Source organism: Apaloderma vittatum, unplaced genomic scaffold (assembly GCF_000703405.1).
Source record: "Apaloderma vittatum isolate BGI_N311 unplaced genomic scaffold, ASM70340v1 scaffold19165, whole genome shotgun sequence".
Lineage (NCBI taxonomy): Eukaryota > Metazoa > Chordata > Aves > Trogoniformes > Trogonidae > Apaloderma > Apaloderma vittatum.
Window position 1 is genome coordinate 2330 of NW_009719021.1, and position 20799 is coordinate 23128.

Genomic DNA, 20799 nt, shown 5'->3' on the forward strand with positions numbered 1-20799 from the left:
AGTCTTTCATATTTTTTTTTCCCAGGTCCTCTAAGTTCCTTCCCTTCCTCTTTGAGGAAAGTATAGTTATTTAGCCTAGGGAAGACTAAGAAAGAGAATTTCCAATTTCAAGTGTTTAACAGTCATTTTTTTGGGAAAAAAGCAGTTTTGCACTCATGATTCTTTCAGTTTTCTGCCTGGACATTAGTTGTCGTGTAAACCTAAAAATAAAGCACAATTCTCTTGCTAAAGCATTGCTAGAGTTAAAGGATTTATTTTGTGGGTCTTGCAAGCAATACTTCTATGTTTACTTCGGTGTTTCTACACCCAAGCACCCCAACCGGTATTTTAGATTAGAAGCAGCAGATGTGACCTGTGCAGAGTCATAGGTACATTCTCTGCTCTTCCCCCTTCTGGTTTTCATCTTGGTGGAAGGAAGCTATTCGTTATCCTCGTGGTGAGGAGTAACATTGCTTCCAAGTGCAAGAACACTGAGTCAGCATCTCTTTTAAGCTCAAAGGCAAGTCATGCCTGAGCAACTGGATTGCCTTCTCCTCCAGAGTCCATCATTTCATCAGAGGGAAGAGCAGTGGATGCCATTTACCTTGACTTAACCAGGGATTCTGATACAGTCTCTGGTAATATTCTTCTGGCCAAAACGGACAGGTACGGACTGTGACCCGGCTGGAAAAACTGGCTGGAAAATCAGGACTGAAGAGTAGTGATCAGTGTTTTGAAGTCTAATAGGTGGTCCCTTCTTTTCTGAAAATGTGTGCGTATTTACCTGGAGAGAGGCTGTAACAGTAGGAGAGAGCCTGAGCTTGGGTATCATTAAGAGTCTCTGGCATGCAGCAGGTATCATTCCTGTAAAGAGTGTTGCAAGGTACAGAAACTTTTGGGTAATGAAACCTGAAACAATGTTCTTTAACTTTGAAATTCTGATACTTTTAAATACTACACTTGACATGTTTGTGTTCTGGCTGTTTCATTTTACAGACCCGGTCTTTGCTGGGAGTATTTGAAGAAGATGCTGCTGCAATTTCCAATTACGTTAATCAGTTATTTCAAGCCATGCACAGAATATATGATGCACAGGTAGTGTAGTGAAACACTGGAATGCGTTATAAAGTTTTTGAGCCACATTTCACATCTCTTGCTTTTTTTGAAAGTATTGTAAGTAATATTTTTTTAAAACTTCCAAATTCATGGAAGTGAAATGTAATAAGAACTAAGTTATTTTTTTCCTGTATTTAGGGAGTGGTAAAGACTAAATTCTTGTGAATTCTTTTGCAACCCAATTTCTTACAGCAAGTAAAAAGATTTTCTGGTCTTGTAGTAGTTCTGTTCCCAAGTGTTTCTAAGATGTTTCCCGTCATGATCTTAGTATGTAAAATAGTGTGCAACAAGTGGGAGATTATTTTTTACTCAGAATATATTTATGTTGCACTCATTATCTATAAGTAACTGCCCTTACATGCCAAAGGCAGAGTCTAGTTTGTTTGCTATTTTTACTGATTTATTATTCTTGCTTTTCATATTTTTGTTTTACCATTGTTTTTACTTTAATGACTAGTGTGTTTCTGTAGGTTTGCTGCCATGCACTTTTATTTTACTGCCTTTCTATTTAGCTTTTAATTTTTGTGCTTTCTCATTCAACTGCATCATGAAAGATGAAGTAGTTCCATACCATGAATCTGCTAATTAGTTTCTGTCTGCGTACAGATACAGAGCAGTTTGTAACCATGTAACACTGAGGTTCACTGTAATAGTTTCGTTTCTCTACAGATTCCTAGTACTCAGTAACTAGGGCAGTTAATTTGAAATAATTAAATGCAAATATGCACTGCATAATGTTGAAAACCACAGAAATCAGTGCACATAGTATAGGCTGTGAACTTTGTCTTTGTAAACACTGCTTACCTGCAATTCTCAATAATGTTACACAAATGGAAGGGCAGGGTGCTTAGATTTTCTGAAAACCTGTAGTCAGATTTTAAGATTCATATCTATAATAGTTTCCTCTTCAAATATGTGACTTTTAAAATACTGATTTAAATAAAATTAACAAGCTTGATTTTTTTTTTTCCCTCCCCTGAAAATCAGAATGAATTAAGTGCAGCAACTCATCTGACTTCAAAGCTTCTGAAGGAATATGAGAAACAGGTACTGTGTCAATCCTTGTGTGGTCAGGGCTGTGAATTTTTGCAGTCTCCATTCAGCTCTTACTGTGAGGATAATTCCATCTCTGAAAGTGTAGACTGGAACTTTCTCATGGCTACAAACTTTATTTGTAGCCATGTTGCTGGAACCCCTTTTCTGAGATGCACATTAAAAACAGAAAGTCACTTCTTGTAAGGAAGCTGGTGCTCCCTATCCTCATTCTCTACCTAATGAGGTGAACTGGAAAAAGTACTAGTTATGATTCATTTTGGTTTGATGAATCTTTGTAGAGGTGTGAGATGACACTTTATTTTTCCTTCACGAATTATTAGTAATGAATAGGTGTGATGCAAATAGGATCAAAACCACATTGATGCCGGGAGATTAGCTTAAAAATACACAAATGATGTTTTATTTCTTTTTTGGTTATATTTTTCCCCTCCATCAAGGCATTATGGAATTAAACTCTTCTGGATGGTTTAAAAATTTCACATAATCACATAATTTAAGAGCTAGAAGTTTCAGATGAACGCCAAATATTGCTTAATTTTTGATAATTTAAAAATAATTTGCAAAGCTGGATAAAAATCTTCATAGATGGCAAGGCTGCGTATTTTGTGACTTCATTAAAATGAAATCTGTTAATTTATAAAATCATTAATTAGATGATTAATTACTCTATTTTAAAAAACATCTATTTTTGTTGGTTTTTTAAAGGAGAATTGTTTATTTATCCCTCCCCCAAATTTTCTTTCTTCACAGGACAATAAAGAAGTGTCTCAGTGTATCTTAACTATATAATATTTTCAAATAATGACATACCTAATACATTCATAGCTGTGATTAATATAGTTTTGTGAATGGCAGAAAACACTGCAGACAACCAACGTTCCCCCTTTTCTTTTCTTTTTTAGCGTTTTCCACTAGGGGGAGATGATGAAGTGATGACTTCCACTCTACAACAATTTGCAAAAGTGATAGATGAGGCAAGTGCTTGTATTTGTTTCATTTACTTGGCTAAGGTTGTCACGTATAGACTTTAACTTGCTTAATTATTCCAGGCTTCTTCAAGATGGGAGGTAAGGAAATGGCTTTCATTTGACAGTAAGGTAACACTTAGTTGTATATTGCAGCATGTATTTAAAGTTATGTAACCTGAAGATAAAGAATCATTTCAGCAAAATGAGGATAGATTGTTGGAAAAAAAAAAGTAGTTTTAACTTAATGTAGATATAGCCAAAACGTGTTACAGAACAGGAGCTAGAAAGTGTTTTTCATGAGGGTATTTGTATTGGCTGGTTTTAGATCCCTGCCTGACAAAGGAAGCCCCTGCTGTCTGTATTAGAGACAGAGACTGACTTGTGTGAACGATGATTTAGCACCATTAAGATCCGAACTAGGATTATTTCTGTGATTCCTCTCACTTTTAACACTACTTAATATTTAATATTAATTAATTAATACCTAATTATTAAGTAAGTGCTTAAACAGTGTTTTGGGAGGAAGAACACATTTGTTCTACCTCTGTAGCTTGCGAAAGGCAGGCTATGATAAATCCGAAAGAAAACTGGAGAATTAACTGGCTGGTCATGAGAATGTATGACATGATCCAGTAACTTGGAATAGAGCTGGAAAAGTAGAGACAAATGCTAAACTCTAAAGGTCTTTTATAAAATCCTAGTGATGAGATCACAAACCTAGAAAAGAATTGCTGCAAAAAGAAAGAATGTTCAAAATTATGTTTGAGTTGTACGAACCATCTTTGGGTGAAACAGATGTCAACCTATCTTGATTTAGTCTTAACACTGTTTTCCTGAAATTTCCTTCTTCTGTTGTCTTCTACAGCTCAGCTCTTGCCATGCAGTACTTTCAACGCAACTTGCGGATGCAATGATGTTTCCTATTACCCAGTTTAAAGAAAGGGATCTAAAAGGTAGAGTGCTTGAATAAATAGTGGTTTTATCAACAGCAGCAGTAACAAAAACATAGTATTTAATCTCCATAGCTCTTCTTTCACTAAATGGAATATGCCATTTATTTTTCAGCTCTCAAAAGTACACATCTCCCAGTTTAAAAAAAAAAAGTTATTTCTATTCACAAGAGTATTACAGTTGAAAAACTTTTTTTAAATTACTGTTTTAACAGAAATAGTGCCTTATGGAAGCACGTACCTTCTGTTCAAGAAGAAATTTTTGCAGTTCCTGTAAACATTAGGAAAGAATTAGGAAATAATTTTCAGATAATTTGAATTTTTTGGAAATATTTGTATATATTATCATAACATCAATATAATGGCTGGATGAAACTCAAAAGGCAGAATCCCAAAGCTGAAATACTTACTATATTAATAAGATTTAGTAAGGTGCTTCTTCAGCCTTGCTGGTAGTATAGGTGGCTTCTTACGTGCAGGCATAAGATGCCTCCAAATTTTTGTTTTTGTAATAGTTGTATTTTATTCTTCGTGGTTTGAAATAATATATGACGTGTCTGATTATAATAGATTTTACTTGAGACACCAAAGTAAGTAGCCTGATGTGGCAAATTGGCTTCAAATATAAATGATAAGAGTTAAAACTAAAAGTACTTAAATCCCTAATGTGAATATCCTAGAGCAGGTATACCTAACATATGAATGTTTCAAGTCTAAATTGAAATAAAAGTTACAGTTCTTCTCTGAGATTTCTGCTTCTTCAGGGATCTTGGAAAATACTTCTTTGGCAATAGTTAGTTGCAATTTATGGATTAAATAGATACTTGAGTATCTCAAGGCTAGTGTTACTCCTCAGAACCTGGAAAAATCTCCTCTTAATATTTCCTGAAGCAGCATCCCTGAGGCAATAATTGCAAACCACCAACAGATAGTACCTAATGGCACTGTACTTCTTTATGGACTCCATGGGCATTTTCTGTAAAGCTTTTCCATGCTTTTTGTTGTCTTTGCGTTACCGTTAATTTGAACATAGCTCTCTGCTTGTTTATGTTGCAGTATAGCACAATCAAGATCAGAGCAAGTGCTAAGTGCTGTACTTACTGTTTGCTGTTCCCTGGCACAGTGAGACTAAATAACCATCTAGAACACGATTAATTTTCGGTAGGAGGAATCACAATGTGTTTGGGGCTTTCCTTTGATGCAGAGATACTTCCCCCTCTCCCATTCCTCCACTTCCCCAACTCAGACCAGGTGACGCATTTGTATCGATGTCTTTAACTCACTCCAGTCCAGCACCTTTTTTGGTAACCTGAACAGCCACGTCAAGGATACTCAGGCCCTAAGTAGGAGCAAAATTTCCTGGCTACATAGTGCCTATGCTGAGAAGTCGGTATGGTACAAGGTGTGAATTGCCACTGTTTAGTAGAGAAACGTTGTGTGAGAAACTTTAACATATCAATGTTATGTTAATAACATCTCATTTAAATTGTGGTATGTTGTTTTGTAGAGATACTAACTCTAAAAGAAGTTTTCCAAATTGCAAGCAATGGTAAGTGTAAAATACTTAATACTTAAAATGTTATAGATATTACAAGACAACTGTGTTATTGTAGATTATTTACGGAAAACTCTTGAAGATATTTCCAAGGCTGAAAATGACTAATTAACATAGAATATTTTTCAGTGATGCTTTCCTCACTTCAGTTGTAAATCCCTGCTTTGCATACATAAAATGCGTATACAACTATTAACTCCTTTAGGACTATGCTACCAAAATCAGTAAAATAGTCAGGTGCTAGCTCATTTGTTAAGACAGGTCTGGATTAATAAACAAATTTTACCACCCTAAAATTGTTTACCTTCCTAAAATTACCTCCCTATTGTCAGAAGTTACTTTTTTTTTGCTAGCCTCTACTATATTGTCATAGAGGACATAAAGTTCTTTCTTTAAGTAAGGATTAAGTAAAGATTCTGCTTCTCTCAATGTATTTTCCTTCATTGCTTTGGAGGCAAAAAAGAATTGGAATTGGCAAAGATTTCTTACTAGAAAGTTGTCTCTACTTCTAGACGTTTCTATCTTTGAAGAATATTAGATGTTTAGGGAAATTTATAACAGTTTGGCCATATTTACATCTGGTTAGAATTTTTCTTCAGCCCAAGTATTTCTGGCAGTGAAGTAATTATAAAGAGGCAAGAATAATTCTATGACAGAACTTTGCAATCAGCTGGCTGTGCAACACACAGTGATACATAAAAAATGTTTTCTGCTCTGTTCCATAAGTCATTGATTTATCAAAATGATCATAAATTCTCTCTTGATTGCTTAGACCATGATGCTGCCATTACCAGATACAGTCGGTTGTCAAAAAGGAGGGAAAATGAAAAGGTTCGTAAAACAAAATACTTAATGTAAAGATTTTTAGAAGAGATAAGAAATAATTTTCATCTCATACATGTATTTATTATGGAAGACAACATATGGCAGATTCCACCTGAAGTTTGACAGTTTCTATTCAGTTTGCTTCAGGACAGAAAAGCAGGTTTCCACAATACTTGCCTGTCTTGTAACGCTGAAAATGCTCTATGATTAAGGTTGTGATGCTATGTTCAATTTGTTTTTCTAAAGAAATAACTGCACTTTTCAGGCAGAAAAGAATATTGTATTTGCATATATGCATATATATATGCATATATGCATAAATTAGAGAAATGGAATTGTAGGGTAAAACATACAGTTGCTGATGATGGAAGGTAGAATATTACTGTGTTGTTTTTTCCATGCTGGCTATAAAGCTGTCCAGAAGACACATGATTAATACCAAGTCTCAGACATTCCTTTTTCCCCCTTCCCCTGTTTATGTCTCTTTAGATCAAGGCTGAAGTGACAGAAGATGTATACACTTCAAGGAAGAAACAGCATCAGACTATGATGCATTATTTCTGTGCATTAAATAGTCTTCAGTACAAAAAAAAAATCGCTATGCTAGAACCTTTGCTAGGATACATGCAAGCTCAGGTAATTTCACATTCTGAGAGCTGTAGGTCTGAAAGAAGATGTACAAGTACTTCATGAGGGTTGATGTACTGAAATCCATTGCAAGACCTCTTTTGCAGTCTGAGGAAGCAAACACACCCCATCATCCTCCTCCCCGTATCCATCACTAGCTGCCACTAGTCATTTCCCATTCAGTATATGCATCTCACCATGACATTCCCTCAGTCCCATCAAAGAATCTTTTAGGGAAGTCTGGGTGACAAAACAAAAGATCTAATTTTACCCCAAAGCCCAGGTGACTAAATTTAATGCCTTGTTTAAATTTTTAGTGCTGGGTAACAATAGAAAATGCAACTCTGAAAAAGCTCTTTGGAAACACTTAATTTGTGTTTTCGAAAGTACGTCATCGGTATGGGTGGGTTTTTTTAAAAGAAAAGTCAAATCTTCCAGCATCTGACACTGCAACAGTGTCCTGAACAGAAACTGACTCCTGCATCCCGGAATCTTTGAAACTTTGCAGCTTGTATTTAAGAACTAAGCTCTGAATGATTTTTGTTACAAAGTAGATAGTGCAGCCGTTGTTCAGTTATAGGTTTTTGCTGAATCTAGAATGGGAAGGGCGGGGCCACATCCCACGGCTTCCTGTTCTGAAATTTGATGTGGCTAAACTGTGTGGCAGTTTTTCTGGAGCAATATGGAGTACAACAGTTTCTAAGATACAGGTTTTGTCAGTTCCCCCTGGCAGGTCTGCAGTTGGAGAATGGCCCTGGCTAAGTCCTCACAGGTTTCCCCTGTTCTGCTCCATTGCTTAGGTGGGAATGAGGGATGAAAACAGATTTCTCTGAGAAACTTTATCTTCCTATGGTTTCATCTATTAATTGTTAATGTAGTTTTATTAATGACTAAAATCTCCCTTTTTCTTTTTTTAAAGATAAGTTTTTTTAAAATGGGTTCAGAAAATCTTACTGAGCAATTGGAAGAATTTTTGACCAATATTGGCACAAGTGTACAGAAGTAAGTTGGTTTTGTTCAATTTTGAACTATTATAAAGACAGTTGTTTTCTATTTCTACTTATCAATACATTTTTGTTGGTAATAACACATTATTTACCGTAGTGTTCGCAGGGAAATGGAGCGTGAAGTAGAAAACATGCAACAAACTATAGAAGACTTGGAAGTAGCTAGTGATCCACTGTATTTGCCTGATCCCGATACTACAAAATTTCCCGTTCATAGAAATCTAACACGGAAAGCTGGCTATCTCAATGCAAGAAAGTAAGACTAACTTTGTTACTTAAAATTCCAGAATGTTTAATGTTGGGAAAGGAAAGCTAAAAAAAAAAAGCATGCAATACTTTTCTGAAGTCAGCTATGCTGATTTTACATACTTAGTTGAGTAAGTCACACAGGAGCTATTCTGTTTCTTTCTTTGGACTCCTTCACTTAATTAGTGTTAATTTCATTGTTACACTGACATAGTGTCATACAGGTGCAGAGCGTAGTCACCCTCATTTTAGTCTAATGCCTGAATTTTCACATCAACAAGAAAAGGTTTATGAGAGTGTAATTTTACTGGATTGTAACTGAAAACCAGCAAGATTGCATCTGACAGGATTGTTCTGTAAAGGATTATATGATTGTTCTGTTAAAGCTTTGGAACTCAGGTTACTCATACAGTATGACAAGCTTGAGATGCATAAGGCAAAACATTCTGTCTTGAATGTCCTTCTCCATTTCACGAGGTAGTCCTTTGGCCACTGGAGGGAGCCGTTGCTCTATTTATTAAAGTTTAGCTGTTGATTTTTATAGTTACTAAAAATCAGTTGTAACACTCAGATATTTCTTCTGTAATTTGTATAATAAACTCAAGGAGTTTTATAAAGAATGAAGATTACTTTTACAACAGTTAGAATAACGTACTTGCTGAATGAGGCATGATTTTCTGTAGCAGAACACAGTTGCAGCAGTTTATACTGCAGAGTGAAAAAAAAGGGAGGCTAAACTGCAAGTATTACTCATTTTTTGGTTTCAGATTGTTCCTTTTCTGCTATTCTGGGAAACAAACAAACATGCTCCAAGCAAAATTTTTGAAACTTTGTTGAATGGTATAAAATACTTGGAAAATTGAGGTACCTTATATAACTAAGCTAAGTCTTAACACAGAGTTCTTCAAAACTTAGTCTTAACGATACAAGTGTGGTGTTCAGAGGCCTCATCGATTATAATGATCCTGCATATAATCTGAATATGCATACTGTGTAAAGCAATGCTGTAAAAGCCAATCATCAAACGTGAAGTACTTATGCCTTTTTATTCTCAATTGTTTCACTTAATTTAAGAAGGCTATTATTATTTAATGTATCCTTTGCCCAGAAACAGATTTATCATGAAAGAAACAACAGAAGGAAACTAAGTTAACTTGTTAAGCTAACCTAAAACATGGAACAGGGAGAAAAGTTTTCTTCAGTGCCTGGATGGCTTGTTCCATATGATTTTCAGCTCATCTGAACTTCTAATCTACTAAGAACCTCTCTTTATCTTTTAGTAAAACAGGGCTGGTATCTTCCAGTTGGGAAAGACAGTTTTACTTCACCCAAGGTGGAAATCTCATGAGCCAGGCAAGAGGAGATGTAGCTGGGGGACTTGTCATGGATATAGACAATTGTTCTGTAATGGCTGTGGACTGTGAAGACAGACGGTACTGCTTTCAGATAACATCTTTTGATGGCAAAAAGTAAGTATTCTTACGTTATTGTTGCCTGTAGGTAATACTGGAATCACTAATTAAGAAAAAGAAAGATTGCCTGCCTTCCAGCTTGATAGATTTTGAGGGTATTTAGAAGCAAAATCTGGGAGTGAGGGTGGTGAGACACTGGCACAGAGAGGTGGTGGAAGCCCCATCCCTGGAAGTTTTTAAGGCCAGGCTGGATGGGCTCTGAGCAGCCTGATCTAGTGGGAGATGTCCCTGCCCATGGCGGGGGGGTTGGAACTAGATGATCTTTAAGGTCCCTTCCAACCCTGACAGTTCTATGAATCTATGATCTTTTTTTAATTTTGCAGTGTCTGTTTTTTTGTTTATAAACTCTATAATGTAGCTAAGTGGTATTTGAGAATGAAATTACCATACTCAGTTTACAAGCATGTATTACTGCATCTTGTGAGTGCTTAAGTATTACGTGGGCACAGTTAGAATTTTGTTCCTTTTCTATTTTCAGTTGAAATGAAAACATAGATTATTCTCTCCCCCAATTAAATGTTGACTGCACTCAGCACATACACCGAATCTTCAGCCTTTCTGCATTTGTTGTGCAATGTACAACCATGAAAATGGAGTTTCCTGTCTAAATGTAAATGTATTTGTGAGGCATTTTAAATAAACAAAGTTGTTGTTTCCATTTTCCTCTTCAGATCTTCAATCCTGCAGGCAGAGAGTAAAAAAGACTATGAAGAGGTAAGCTTATGGGGGCTCACATGGAGTCCAGTGGTCTTCTGTTGTGCAGAAGGCATACTTTCATAACAAGAGTTGGAATGCTCATTTTATGTTCTCTACGGGGTAAGAAGTGAACTTTCAACTCATTCTATCCAAAATGACAGGTTTCAAGAGGTCTTACAAAATACTGCTGTGTTTAAATCCTAGGGAAAAAAATGTAGCAATGATTGCCACCAAGTCCTTTTCAGTATTATGGAAGAAAGAAAGGGAAAAAGGAAAGAGCAGTCTCTCAGAAGAGATTAAGCTGAGAAGTAAAATACCTGAACAGAACTGGTTCTGCTTAGCTCAACCCAGGACAAGGTCAAAATAAAAAGTTTCTCTAGACTTTTTGCAAATAATAGCCTAATGCTGCAAGCTTGTACTGGTCTAACAAAAAATGTTCTAGTTATCAGAATTTATGTTTTATTTGGACAGCTTTATTTGGAAAGCTTTCTACAGCTTTCCAAAGGCTTGGACAGATGGGACAAACTGATAGATTCATTACATTCATAGCCTATGAATACACTCAGATTTTTCCAGAAACAAAGGAACATATGTAGTAGGTGATATAAAGTATTTTTTAATTAAAAAAGGTATGTGTCTTTGCATTTTTATTCAATATAGACTTTTCAATAAGAATTAGGATGGGAAGGAAAATGCTGTAAAAGCACTGTTGATTTAAAATGTATTTGGGCAAGCAGCTGGGTAAAGAAATTCAAACAAATGGTACTTGGACTCTGCATTCAAATTCCTCTGCAGTCTTTAATGTTGCATTGATATAAAATGACCTCTTAAGGTATTTGCAATGTTTTTAGCTGGGCTATGTCAGGTTGGCCCTTGTCCCTTTGGTCTGTTCAAGTTGTCTAATAGCTTAACATTGAAACATTTGTCCTCCAGTGCCTCCCTGGAGGAAGGGAATTTATAGTCAGGTGTAGCAGCTCCAGTTTGTGATTTTTCTGGCCTGCAGCTGCTGTGCTGTCTTTTAAATCACTCAGGTGACAACCCAAACAGGAAGGTGGTGGAGTTCAGTGGTGCAGTACTGGTAGTATGCGTGTAATTCAGTTAGATTTCTGTTTCAGGGAGAGGTTGAAAAGCAAAGAGCATCAGCAGATGGTTTTCCATAGCACAGGGAGAAAATAGATCTTAGCTTACTCAGTCTGCAGTGTACAGATGCAAGAAAGGAGCAAATGCCATAAAAGGCAGATGGAATCTTTATAATGTCTTGAGGAAGCAACATCATCTGCAGTCACAGAATATTGGAGTACAGAGAATCCTACTGATTTTTTTTTTTAATTCCTTAGTGTCATGATTTAAGCTTTCTTTAGTATGACTAGAATAATTTTTTTCTACTAAAATCTGGTATTGTAAAGTGCAGTATGCAGATAGTAGTGTATTTAATGACAAGCTGGGTGTGCAGAATACTGGTTTGGCTCCCTGAAGTTACAAAGAAAGTGAAAAAAGTTCTAAAACGAGCCAACTCAGGTATTTAATGAAGTTTGTTAAAAAACTAGGACAAATTAATTCTTTTTCCCCCGTCTCTTTTTCAGTGGATATGCACCATAAACAACATATCTAAACAGATATATCTGAGTGAAAACCCCGAGGTAACTTTACTAATATTTATAGTATGAGTAAAATGTTAAGACTTAAATATGCACGAAATTAAAAGGAGATCAACTGGATCTATTTGGATAGTATACGGTTAAGCTGAGTACTTCCTACAAATATAAGCTTTTTGTGAAAAGCATATGAAAAGCATATGAAAGCATACAGACCATTGTCTCCTTAATTTAAATGCTTATGCAGAAAGCATTAAAAAGATATGACTTTTAAATTTGGTATAACTTTCTGACATGTAAGATTGCCACAAGCAGTTGAGTTAATAACTTCTGTCAATTGTATATATATAAAACTAAAATATTAAAGCTTATTTTGAGGAAAACGTTTTCAGTTATTTTTGCCCATCGCTCTCTTGCAGGAAATTGCTGCCCGTGTAAATCAGTCAGCTCTGGAGGCTGTGACCCCATCTCCTTCCTTTCAGCAGAGGCACGAGAGCATGCGGCCAGCTGTGTAAGTTAATGAACTACAGGTCATTTGAACAGCACATCTCTAAAGAGAATCCTGGATAAAGTTCCAGGAAAAAAAAACATAAACCCCGAAACTTTCTATGTTCAGAACTAAATCTTTGATAGGCTAGGAGAAAATTTCTTGAACTTACCTTTTTAGCATTGTTTCGCATCCACTGTTCCAGGTAATCCAGGCTTCTGGCTGACAAGACGGTTTTATTGGTTGCACCGTATGTCTGGTTTGTTCTATGAGTTCATAATGAGACTTTCTTCTTAACGTGTCCAACTCCTGGAAGCAGACCTCAGTAGACCCGAGACATCAAGATATAGTCACATATGAAATATAATACCATTATTAATGCAAGTAGTAACTTTAACTTACCTACATTTGACTAGGAATGTAAACTCCTTTTTTGTTTACTGTACCTAGATCTTCATGTTTTTAGTTTTTCTTTTGTTTTACATCCAAGTTTTCGAATATTTATTGGTCTCCCATATGGTTTAATTTATTATCGACCAACCTGAAACTAAGATATTTTCATTGTGATTTTTTGTTTTGTTTTAGACAATCTCGTCCTCCTGCAGCTCGTACCAGCAGCACGGGGTCACTGGGATCTGACTCAGCAGCTTTATCGGCACTTTCCTTGGATTCACTGGTTGCCCCTGACACTCCAATACAATTTGATATAATATCTCCAGTTAGTGAAGATCTGCCTGGTCAAGCAAAATCTTCAGGGCAGTCAGGCAGGTAGGAAATATAGAGAGAAGGAAAAAAAAATTCCTAAAGTTAACGTTATGAACTTAAACACGAACAAGAAAACCATATTTAAGCTGCAGTTCAGAACGCCTGTTGCCTTTGCCCTGACTCATGTCACAAAATTTACAGTAGCCAGGGAAACAAAACAATATTTTTAAAACATTAATAGAGTTGTAAAAATGGCTCATATGCACTAGATTCAAGGTGCAGGTTTCTATTTAGCAGCAGCTTTTCTTGCTTTAGACAGCTAATGCTTTTTTTTACTGATTTATTTTAATCTTTTGGTTTCACAAAGTATTTTCCTTTCCTATTGCTTGCTCACCCAGCAGCCTGGGTTATTTCCTCTTGGAAACTCAAGAGAAATTTGGTAGCCCTGCCTCCAGGTGATGATGGCATACGATGACACTCTTCTTAACCTGAAAGGTGAGTGAAAATGATCTAGGCTTCTAGAGTAATCTCATATACAGACAAGTTAAAATTGTCTAAGAGCTGTTCCCAAAATATAAACCCATTTTTCTCCTACTTGTTTTTTTTGTAAACTTCCCATTCACAAATAAAAAAAAAAGGTGTAAATCATCACTGTATTTCTGGAACTACAGGATTCAGATATTAAGAAAACACATTTGCAGATTGAGCTGCTCTTATGAACAACAAAAAAAGCCAAAAAAACCTGAAAACTAATTTACATGGCTCTAGTCACAGTAATGTATTATATCCTCCTGGCCTCTAGAAAAATATTTGAATTTTCAGTTGTATCTCACAGATACAAAAGAGTTAAAATTATATATATTCAAGTATTTTTTTCTTTTTTTTGGATAGTGGTTTTTTTTAATTGGTTGATATAGCAGGATAATCTGTTGGTTAGCTAGATTCTTAAGGATATATTGATTTAAAATAGACAAACTGCATTCCAGAAAGTGGAAAAGTTAATACTTAAGCTAAATTAACGTCATCAGTTACAATTCCATACAGAAAATCATATTTTTCGTAGCAGAAATACAGAGTTGTGCCAAGTATTTTTAGTTAACCATCACTGTCAATAAACACCTGCAGTGTTTGTACAGATGGGCATCATGCTACTTGAGAATTACTAGTTATTAAAAAGCACACACTTTCCTTAGTTTCTGATACTGATGACATATTTCAATTTTGGTTTTGCCTTTTGAGAGATCCTGTGAGATTTTGCATTTACTGTTCCAGTCTAATCTTAACTGACAAGAAAAGTCTGAGCAATTGAAGAACTTCCCTGTAGTGTATTTACGAAGGTCAGCATTGAATGGGATGATTCTTGATCAAGTCCATGGTATATAAACGTTGTAGCAATGCCACCTTGGCTTGAGAGTTCAAACTAGAATAAGTTTATTACTTTAAACTAGACACCTGCTGCTTAAAAGATTTCACTGACGAAATAAAACCAGCAGTCAGTTTGACATGTAACTGAATGAGAGAGACTGAAATTTCTCTGTCTGAGTTCTGAAATTTGCTTTTGCTATTGAGCGATGGCACCTTCATTCCTGCCCTATAAAACCCATTTTCAAGTTTACTGAACCCTTGACAATAGTTTTTCAGCTACTGATTAGCCAGAGAGAAGGACTTTTTTCCTCTTCAGAAGTTTCAAATAAAATTTCCCCATTTCCCATACTCTTTTCAGCACTGCTTTACTGCCTTTGAAAACTTGGAAGCCTAGAGTATTTTCACTTTTCATTCTAACTGATAGCAATTCTGCCTTTGAGAGCCAGAAACAGCCACATTTCTCTTGACCCTCTAGGAGTAAAACCCCAGTGGTGTTTTCAGAAAGCTGCATTTGAAATAAAACCAGTGACTTTTCTTCAGGAAGTAAGCCAGCAACTGGAGACAGCTATGAGCAGCGTGGTGCTCTTGTGGAGTACTGAAAGGACTAGCTTTTGGTTGTACTTCCTGAAGCTGTTTTGTGAAATTTCATCCCCCAAAACTACACCTTTTCAAATATTAACAAAGTTTTGACTTGGGCTTAATTCAGATATGAAAAATACCACATGAGCAAAACTGTCTATGGCAGCAATAGAACAACAATATCTTTTTTTCCATACTGTGAGCCCTCAAATATAGCAATTAGTGTCTAATTCCTGATTAAATTGCTTGTCTTTATGATCTATCATACTTTATTCCTCTGGATTACAAGTCTGTGAAATCACTACATGTTCTTACTTGATGCAGCATGAGACTACTATGTTACTCATTAGCGGGTCTCATAATCTGACTCCTGGTTTAATGTTTTCATTTTTTAATAGACGCACAAATCCTTTTGGTGAATCTGGAGGCTCAAAATCTGAAACAGAAGGTAAAACAAATAATTTATTTCAATGCAAAATAAAAAGTAGAATTTGAAGACCATATTTCTATTTTGATCTATAGCTTTTCTCTTCTAATTTAACCCCAGTTTTAGAATGCTTAGTTACATTAGCAATGGATTAGATGAGTTAAATCAGGCTACTGCCGAAAAGTCTGCTTTAAAAATAATGCTTTGCATCTTTTGTATGGATTAAGTCAACTGAAAAGATGAGCAACTTGCTGGTTAGTAGCAGTACCTCTAATTCATAACGACAAGTAGTTTCGTTTGGAGTTTTCCGGATTGCAGCCCATCTTTGGTTTTAAATAGAAATTCCAAAATGGACTTCACTTTTTTCAATATTTTTCTTTGTCTTAGATTCAATTCTTCATCAGTTATTTATTGTAAGATTTCTTGGCTCTATGGAGGTGAAGTCTGATGAAAGTCCTGAAGTTGTTTATGAAACAATGCGGCAAATACTAGCAGCTCGTGCCATCCATAATGTTTTCAGAATGACAGAATCACATTTATTAGTCACTTGTGACTGTTTGAAGTAAGTTTGCTTCCTAATGTCTACTGATATTTATTTACAGAATGATCTTCTTTCACTTTAGTAAAATTTACTTTCTGGTTTGTTTTTAAAATCAAATTTTTAGGTTAATTGATCCACAGACACAAGTTACAAGACTACGAGTAAGTAACTATACATTTTAAAATACATAATTCTCCTACTTCAAAAATATTGTTATTAGATGTTAACAAAAATCACTGACAGCTTGAGATTTCCAGACAAATTTTCACTAATTTCATACATTTAAAAATAGACAGAAGGCCACTAGCAGATCCGGTTTAAGGAGAGGGTGATCTCAATAGGTCAAATAGGCTTTTGAAATCCCTCCCCTCACTTTGATAGGGTGAAATCTTAGGAAAACAAAATGCATGTAAGGTTAGGAAAAGCACATCCTGTCTGTTTACAACAGCTGTAGTAGGAGCTTTGAGATCTAAAATCTTATCCTTTGGTACATTTTAAAAAGATACATTTAAAAATTCTAAGGCCTCCTTCTTTTAGGAATAAGAATACAAAATAGTTTTACTGTAACAAACTAATGAGGATATATTGTTTGGGCTTTTGGTTTTTTTGGGGGGACGGCGACTGGGGAGTGGTGGTGGTGAGTTTGGTTTTTTATTTATTCCTTGCTTATATAAGTCAGGAAAGCTAAAGTAATTGCAGTAGAGGTTTTGGAGATGTAGTGCCTTTACCTGGCACCAAATACTGAAATCTTAGTCACAAATAAAATTTGTATGAATGGTGTCTCTAAAGAAAGTAAAAAAAGGAGTATACTCACACTTAGAAAGATGACCGAATCGCACTGCAGATGTGGTCCCTCTCCTTACACGGAGCATGTTCTTAGAAGTTTTCCTGTCTTTTGAATAATTTCATCCTTGCCTTTTAATCTACCATTTGTGCTTCGTAACTATGTTTGGTCAGGTTGCAACTTCTAGTGTGCTTGTGCATTTATGATGTTGAAGTAGTTAACGTGCAGTATAGTAAAACCTCATATAGAAAATATCTGGAACTCGTTTTAATACTTGCGTGTTTGATCCTTTTGGCAGTTTCCTTTGCCCAATGTAGTCTTATATGCTACGCACCAGGAGAATAAGCGCCTTTTTGGATTTGTGCTTAGAACTTCGGGAGGGAGAGTTGAGAGCTACCAGACTTCCATCTGCTATATATTTGAATCAAATAATGAAGGCGAAAAGGTATTGGTGGTGGTTATACTTGTTTTGAACCTGATGTGGCTTCCAAGACATTAGAGCCATTCAAGCTGTCTGAGGGATTTCTGTGGGAGAGTATTTCATTTACGTACTGGAAAAACAGTTAAATTTGACAGTGCAAGTACCTGCAAGTGTTTTAATATGCTATTATATCTAATTTGGGAATCTGGCTGAATTTTAAAGGCATTTTTTTTAGAGTATTTTTGATTAACTCCAATCTGTTTTGTGTTTAGATTTGTGACTCTGTTGGACTGGCAAAACAGATAGCTTTTCATGCAGAACTGGTAAGAATCTCTTTGGGGCAAAGGATATTGTGAATGAAAGGGAGAAGGGTATATTTAACACGCGTAATAGAATATATTCTGCAAGATGCTTATAGATGCAGTAATACTGTTGTGCTGTATTTTAAGGGATTTGTTTTCTAGAATTTAAACCCGAGATAAAAAGACTTACTGCTGTCTACTGTGAAACAATATTCAAGATAGAATTCACCTTGCTACCTTTAACAAGCATATCATTTCTTTAAAAGAAGAATAATCAAAACAGTGGTGTAACAGTTTTGCACAAACTCACATTATTTGGCCACATATCAAACATCTCAGACTTACTTTATTTGTATTTTGGCCCTTTAGGATCGAAAAGCATCAGAAAAGCAGAAAGAAATAGATAGAGTCAAAGAGAAACAACAAAAAGAACTGAATAAACAAAAACAAATTGAAAAGGTACAGTTCATCCTTATTTCTTAATAATATTTTTTTTCCTACTTACTTTCATTTGCATTTCTGTAGTCCAAGTGCAGATTTTTTTTTTTTGCATAGTAGTTTTTAAAAAGAGCTCTTCAGAGGAGATAAACCACAAAACATCTTTATAGGAAGATGTAAGAGCAGAGCTTCCAGGAACACCTGTCATAGGCCCAAAATCATCTCATTTGCTGATGAAGATTTAGCTACACAGAGAGGAAGGGGAGTGGGCTCTAGATGAAGACACTTGTGATCTGCTGTGTTTTGTGGGTTATAGGTACCTGGTGTGTTCAGGGCTTAGCTGTTCTAATAATGCCAACTACTGCAATAGAAATATTTTGGTTTCCTATTCAGTCTTTTCATTCTCTCTGTACAGAAGACTGTCCATTGATAGTATTAAAAGAGAGTTCAGGAATCATAATAATAGCATCCTGTTTCAATTGTACATGGCATTAAAGTTAACATTCTTTTTCTGATGCCCACTCCTCTCCTTTTCAAATTAGGACTTAGAGGAGCAAAGCCGGTTGATCGCTGCTTCCAGTAGATCGAACCAGAGCAGTGGAGAAGGACAATTTGTAGTCCTTAGCAGTAGCCAGTCGGAAGACAGTGATTTAGGAGAAGATGGAAAGAAGAAGAGAGAATCTGAAGCCTAAGGCTGACTGCTTTAACATTGGAATCATGGAAATACCTGGTGAAATGGCACAAGTTCTACAAGAAGCAAAATGTAGGTGGAGGGTCTGTTGTATTATATAAAAGACTTCACAATACGTAGACCCTATTATGCCTTGATTTTTCTCTCTCAATTAAGTGATTTCCATTTTCATGTCAGTATAATTTCTCTTCTGTATGCCAGAGGAAGCATGGTGATGCTACCACATTTATGACTTTTACCACATTTATGTTTTCTCAAGGCTTCTCCGCAGTCTGGAAAAAGCTGTGGGTTTGGATTTTTCCCGCTTACGTCTCTGTGCAATTGTCATGAAGCAAAACCTAAAACTCACTGGACTTCCGCAGTACATTGAAATTTGTTCTTAACACTGCGGTATGGAGTGCACCTTGCTGGGAACAAAAGTGGATATCCAAATAAGACAGTGCTAAGCTTTACCTAATTTGCTGCACACAACTGTTCATAGATTTAGAAAGAAGAATCCTTATTAACATCAGTGAGATGTGCAATAGTTCTAGACAGAAAGATGTTATTTTTTGTTTCATATTGCACTGTATGATAGAGTCTTGATTTCTTTTGGTGAATATAATGCTGAAGGATTCGTTTCAACAGGAGAAAAAAAAATAGAGCTAGATAAGAGCTAATGAGACGAAGTTGCACTTTGCTGCATGAGGAATGTATAAAGCATTCCTTATCAAATGATAAGAATAATGTATATATTCTTGTAGCACAAGTGCCATGTTCTTGTTTTCTTCCCCCATACATGTAATAAAAAGCTGTAAGCCTTTGAGTTAATTTTTTCATAAAACATGCTTAGAGTTGCAGGAACATTTTAAATTCTATAATTTGAAAAATCTTCTGAATATGTACACTATGTAGACTGAAAAGGAGTTTAGGCTCTTTCAGTCTTTTTTAATGGAAACTGATTTAGCAAATGAAATTTACTAGCTGTGAATTAAGAGAGTATGCTAATCTTACATCCTAGAGTCAATCCCATAAAGCATTTTTCAAAGCAGTGTCTGTTTACAGCTTATAATCTGAACTCCATGTTCCATACCCTGTGTTGTATTTATTTTGTGTAGTACTAACTGTGCATTCACCTTTTGATCCAGAAGAGAAAATTTGTTTGAAGAGAAATATTTATTTTTGCACTAATTACTATAAATACTAAAACCCAGTGAAACAGAAGATATCTATTAGTGGCATGAAAGTAACAGGAAATGTAGGAAGAGAAGAATATACTTATACTCCAAGTTATAACAGTTATGAGTGTTTCACAGTTCATTGCAGGGCATTTCTGGTGTTCAGGAATGGAAGCAATTTTCAGCTGGTGATGGGCTGGTCCCTGCATGGTGGGCGTTGCTCACTGCAGATAAAGGAAGTGAGGAATCTCAGGACCTCTCTCTGCCAGCTGGCTGTAGGTGCACAGAGGGCTCGGTGTCCTCCACTTTCCTCATGCCCTGGAGTGGCCCTGGCTGCTCCTCACTTTTATGCTGGAGGCGTGAATTTCAGTGCACAAGTCCACTGCATCTGGCTCTTGTTCCAGGAGAAAAAGGGGAGCAGCACCTGGGCAGGACTGGTGGTGTCTGCTGCTCTGGGGCTGATGTTCCTGGCAGCACAGCCGATGGAGGGGCTGGCGCAGCCTCGGAGGGGGCACTGTGCCCCTGCCTTACAAGGAGAGCTAGAGGTGGGGAGGCTGAACAGCAGAGAGCTTCCACGTTCTCTTCCTGAGTTAGCAACTCCTGTCCCAGCACATTTTTCATCCCCAGAGTAGCCAGTCACTTGCAGAAATAGCTGCTTTTGCTGTTGCCCGGTCAGGCCCAAATGGCATCGCCCTGTGGCCAAATTTGACTAGCACACAGTCACGTGGACCATCCAAATCTGAGTTGGGGTTTTTTTCCTAAAGAATGTCATTTTTATTTCTTACATAGGCATCTATTCTCAACTCTCAT

At 36.2% G+C, this 20799-nt stretch overlaps 1 protein-coding gene across 1 annotated transcript; it reads left to right on the top strand.

Moving 5' to 3' along the window:
- Positions 1–981: 981 nt before the first annotated feature.
- Positions 982–18833, top strand: APPL1 (adaptor protein, phosphotyrosine interaction, PH domain and leucine zipper containing 1). Its single transcript, XM_009870481.1, has 21 exons — positions 982–1074; positions 2083–2142; positions 3054–3125; positions 3985–4072; positions 5577–5618; positions 6397–6455; positions 6939–7085; positions 7996–8078; positions 8181–8339; positions 9610–9798; positions 10473–10515; positions 12081–12137; positions 12512–12603; positions 13165–13347; positions 15627–15676; positions 16043–16217; positions 16321–16357; positions 17279–17425; positions 17674–17724; positions 18073–18162; positions 18684–18833. The coding sequence occupies exons 1-21, from the start codon at positions 1051–1053 to the stop codon at positions 18831–18833; spliced, it is 1998 nt and encodes a 665-aa protein (XP_009868783.1). The 5' UTR covers positions 982–1050.
- Positions 18834–20799: the final 1966 nt, after the last annotated feature.

Bases quoted from the DNA above. Each gene is read 5' to 3' on its own strand.
- APPL1 (XM_009870481.1), top strand. From the start codon at position 1,051: ATGCACAGAATATATGATGCACAG. The intron at 5,619-6,396 runs GTAAGTGTAAAA...TTGATTGCTTAG, and splicing joins TTTCCAAATTGCAAGCAATG to ACCATGATGCTGCCATTACC. The intron at 12,604-13,164 runs GTAAGTTAATGA...GTTTTGTTTTAG, and splicing joins GAGAGCATGCGGCCAGCTGT to ACAATCTCGTCCTCCTGCAG.